Source organism: Drosophila eugracilis, unplaced genomic scaffold (genome assembly GCF_018153835.1).
Source record: "Drosophila eugracilis isolate 14026-0451.02 unplaced genomic scaffold, ASM1815383v1 contig_1622, whole genome shotgun sequence".
In the NCBI taxonomy this organism is placed as follows: Eukaryota; Metazoa; Arthropoda; class Insecta; order Diptera; family Drosophilidae; genus Drosophila; species Drosophila eugracilis.
Window position 1 is genome coordinate 148,884 of NW_024572449.1, and position 4,261 is coordinate 153,144.

Here is a 4,261-nt window from a genome sequence, read left to right on the forward strand (position 1 = left end):
CAAGGTATAACTGTCTACCTTTTGTGGTCAGGAGTAAATAAAATGGTTTTTGTTTGTTAGGTGAGCTTCCGATAAGAGCATCAAGTCAATATCGTGAGTATTTAAGAACTAAAAGAGCTAATACATGTGCTGGGAAACACCGTGGGCGTTCCAAAAACATATTTTTAGTGAACACATTTACACTGATTTTTGTTTTATTAGTATATCCAAGAGAAGTTTTTGGTTTCGTGCAGCTCTTGGAGAGTACTTTGCATCAACAGCATAATGTTTGTGAGCGTAGCTAGAGTCGCTTCGAGCCCGTTCAGTGTTTGTGAGTCCAATATCTGTTCTTGGTGGACGGGAGTATTCTTTGTTATTTCAGCTTTTTGAATTGGCAGTGTCGATGTGGGAAGTCGCCTCCTCCAGTGCTAGCTCACCACTGGGTCTACACTATGGAGGGAGTTTCAAAGGTTTCCGCCTTGCTACTCTCCAGTCTGGCAGGAACAGTTTTCGCTCCCGAGGTGGGAAACACATACCATGCAATTATTCTATAGATCGACTTCTCCAGCGATGTTCTACTGATAAGGAACAAGAAGATAGATATTGCACTTATTGCACCAAGCGGTGAATTCTTCGCAAATCTAGGCGGGAAGGCGGCAATGGTGCTGTTAAGACTGGAACCTGTTCTTTAGAGAAAGATTAAAATCCATTGAATCGATCAAATAATTTAACGTTTCGCGAATTTAAATTTTGATCCCCTCTTACAACGACCCCATGCTAGTTCGAGTACAAGGGGACATAACTTTACAGCTCCTAATCAAGAATATATACACATTAAATGCATATACAAGCATTTACTTTATGAAAAACGGAAAAAATAAACTTTCTAAAATGCTTAGCCTATGCTTACACATTGTTCAAGCTTTCAAGAAATGGGCATCCGATCTGTACAGCAACTGCAGAGTACCTAGTGTAGAGTTTCTGACTTATCTGAAAATTATTTGCTCCATATTGCTGAATGTTAAAGAGAAGTGCTTCACGCCCTCCGAGCACTGCTTTGTCCTCTCTGCTTTGAGCAATTAGTTGAATGCCGGATTCTACAGAGTCAATAAAGAATCCCTGCTGGGTATCGGGATTTTGCTGCCGCATTAGGGTATAAAGCTTCCTAAAGAGTTCCGTCCCATTCTCAAGCATCTCCAAAGAATTACTTTCTTTCTCCACATAAAGCCGGTATCCGTCTCGCATCATGACTGCTTGCAGCCGCTGAAGCGTATTGATGGGTGGTTCTAGCGCTGGTCGTGCAAACTGGCTTGTCAGTTGAGCGGAATATACATCGGCCAAAATATAGGTTGCTGCTATCCAGTAGATTACGGTCAAATACTTAGAACGGTTGTCTTTACATAGTTCATGGCATGCTGCAAAAATAAAAATGAACATAATATAATACATAATATAATTAAAGATCCCGCGTAACGATTCATAAAAAAAAATATAATTTTTATTAAATCGTATAGTTCTTGACCAAGATAAGTTCAAGCATGAACATAAAACGCCCACCAGATAAGGCAATCATAGCAATCTGCATGTGTACTTAGGGTCGTCCCGAAGAGACAGCCTTATCTCGCTGTTAGCACATAAGTATTTTAGGATCATCCCGAATAGATGGCCTTATCTCGCTGTTGTCTTGCAAACACAGCGCTAGTACATAAGTATTTTAAGATATCGCTGGAGCCTTACAAACTCAGCATTAGCTTAGGTTTAGAAATAAATAAGAGGAGAGCCGCTTCTCCCAAACGGCGTAGTACAACCAACATTGTCAGTGCGTTAGGATCTTAATTCGCTGAAAAGTGCTATAGTAAATGTGCTCCACGTAATGGTGTAAACATTTTGGTCCTTCGAGTAAAAAATCCTACAAGTTTACCAAGCGTTTCTGTGGCTTTATACAACAGTAAGCAAAAAGAGAACATTGAAAAAATTTGTGAAATTTGTTTACCAAGTGTAGCGTTTCTGTGGCTTTATACAACAGAAAGCAAAAAGAGAAAATTGAAAAAATTTGTGAAATTTGTTTTACATTTTTGTGAGTCGGGGCACAACACGATACTAAGATCGAACAAAAAACACCTCCACCGGGTTAAGCCAAATAAACTAAAATAATTTAAACTAACACGAACAAGATGCTATTCGAAAAAACAATGGAATTGCTGAAGGGGCAAGTCAGGAGATCTTGCAAGGGATAGCCAAAAAGGCAAACCCGTCAGCTATAGATGATTCGGCAGCAATATTCACTGCGAATCACACAATGCCTACCAAAATTGGCGTCATTAATCACGAATATTTTAATGACAAAATATATGACACCACCATGGCACTTATCAAGAAATATAAAGAGTCTCAGATGAAGGTCAAAGTGGCCGATCACGCCATGGCAAGTACATCGAAACCAGAAGCCTCAAAGGAAGATGCATCAAATAGAAGCCTAAGCCCAGTAGACAGCTTGGTGGAACTCGTGGACAAAAGAGCCGAGAAAGTGAGGCAGCACATAAAAGAAGTGTATGCCGAACTGGAGCGCAGCAACATGGAAGACATCCTTGATCACACGGACAAGATGAACTTCCTTTGGTCAAAGGACCACAATTTCACAATTAGAGGCAAAATATGAATCATATGCCTTTGACATCGACACGATCGATGAATAAGATGCACAGTCAACTTACTATCTTAAAAAATTGATAGAAAAATAAGCGACTTCATAAAAGAAGATATTCCGGAGCTACCAAGAGTGGATCTTCCTCAATTTAATGGAAACCCAAAAAAATGGCCCATATTCTTCGAATTATTCTCCGAGGTGATGAATAGCAGGAAAGACATCAGTGACACAAGCAATCTGAATTACCCAAAATCATGCCTAAAACGAGAAGCCAAAATGGTAGTCGTACATTTGCTAAATGAATCAGCTGCCAGCTATAACGCGGCATGGCATAATAATCCCCATATTGGGATTCCTTAATGCCTTTCATGTAAAATTATTCGGTCAACCCTCAATGACACAGATCAGTTTAAGACACCCGAAACACTAAAATCATTTGAAGACACTCAAATCATTTGAAGACACCCGACTCACTTTTCCCAAAAACATGGGTGTCTCAGACACTCCCTTCATTTGCTATGAGTGTGCCGGGTGTCTGTGCAAAAGAGTACTGGGTGCACAAGTGCACATTCGAAATAAGCTGTGCAAGACACACACCCTTATTTTAGGGTGCCGATCACACTCTGAGTGCCGAAAAGGCACAAATGATTCGAGTTCACTCATTGTCTGGTTGTACCCTTGCCGTTCTCTGGTGCTTAAGCCCTTGGTATACCAAGGAGGGTTATCCGGTCTGGGCGGGTACCTCATCGGAACACATACATATATCAAAAAGTAGGTTTAATGCATGGTAGAATATGTTTAAAGTTGAAGTCATATCATTACATGCGTACAGATGGAACCAGTCAAAATTAGAGATAAGAATATTAAGTTTATGAAAATCTGACATGCTAAAACATCGAACCTTTTTGACAGCCCAGCATCGATCGTCAGCTCCAGAGTGGGATGATGAAGATCTTCACGGCGTGTAAGTGGTGGAACCCTAGATATAAATACGGAGTCCGAATCTGAGATAAAGCATATATCGTGTAACCGACCCAAAGAGTTTTTAACATGGTTAATTTTTTCCAGGGTCACGTCCAACATACCTGCAATAAAATCATTATGTGAGGAAGGTGTTAAAGCTAAACTATTTTCATTTTTTGACCAGTTAATTTGTGGTATGTTAAAATCACCCAGAACCACTAACTGATCCAAATCTGATAACAACGTAAAAACGGACTGTATGGCCGCTAGGTGCAACTCATACGTGGATGGGTCGGTCTTGGGAGGGATGTAAAAACACGTAATAAATAAAAACCTTCCAGGAAGCGAAAGAAGATTAATCTCCTCGGATACGAGCTTAGAGTCGACAGAAATTAACACTCCACCCCCGGATCCGAGTGATCGATCAAGCCTGTATATTACATACCTACTCGGAAAAATTTCAGAGCTCAGAATTTCCGAAACCAGCCATGTTTCAATAAAAACAATTATTTGGGATGCAAAAGAAAAGCTTTCAGAAAACAAAGTAGGAAGCTTAGTTCCTTGTGTTCTGATAGAAAAGAATTAGGGACGATGTTAGTTTTTTGCGAGGGGTGCTCAGTGGCTTTTGTTTGGGGCAGTTTTACCGCCGCAGGTCGATTAATTTTTTTTTAT

At 40.2% G+C, this 4,261-nt stretch overlaps 1 protein-coding gene across 1 annotated transcript; it reads right to left on the reverse strand.

Annotated features, from left to right (window-relative positions):
* Positions 1 to 740: 740 nt before the first annotated feature.
* LOC108118120 (ionotropic receptor 40a) lies at positions 741 to 1,632 on the reverse strand. Its single transcript, XM_041819592.1, has 2 exons — positions 1,571 to 1,632; positions 741 to 1,495 (listed from the first exon to the last, which is right to left on the reverse strand). The coding sequence occupies exons 1-2, from the start codon at positions 1,630 to 1,632 to the stop codon at positions 886 to 888; spliced, it is 672 nt and encodes a 223-aa protein (XP_041675526.1). The 3' UTR covers positions 741 to 885.
* Positions 1,633 to 4,261: the final 2,629 nt, after the last annotated feature.

Bases quoted from the DNA above. Each gene is read 5' to 3' on its own strand.
- LOC108118120 (XM_041819592.1), bottom strand. From the start codon at position 1,632: ATGATCCTAAAATACTTATGTGCTAACAGCGAGATAAGGCTGTCTCTT. The intron at 1,496-1,570 runs GTACACATGCAG...ATCTTGGTCAAG, and splicing joins TCTCTTCGGGACGACCCTAA to AACTATACGATTTAATAAAA.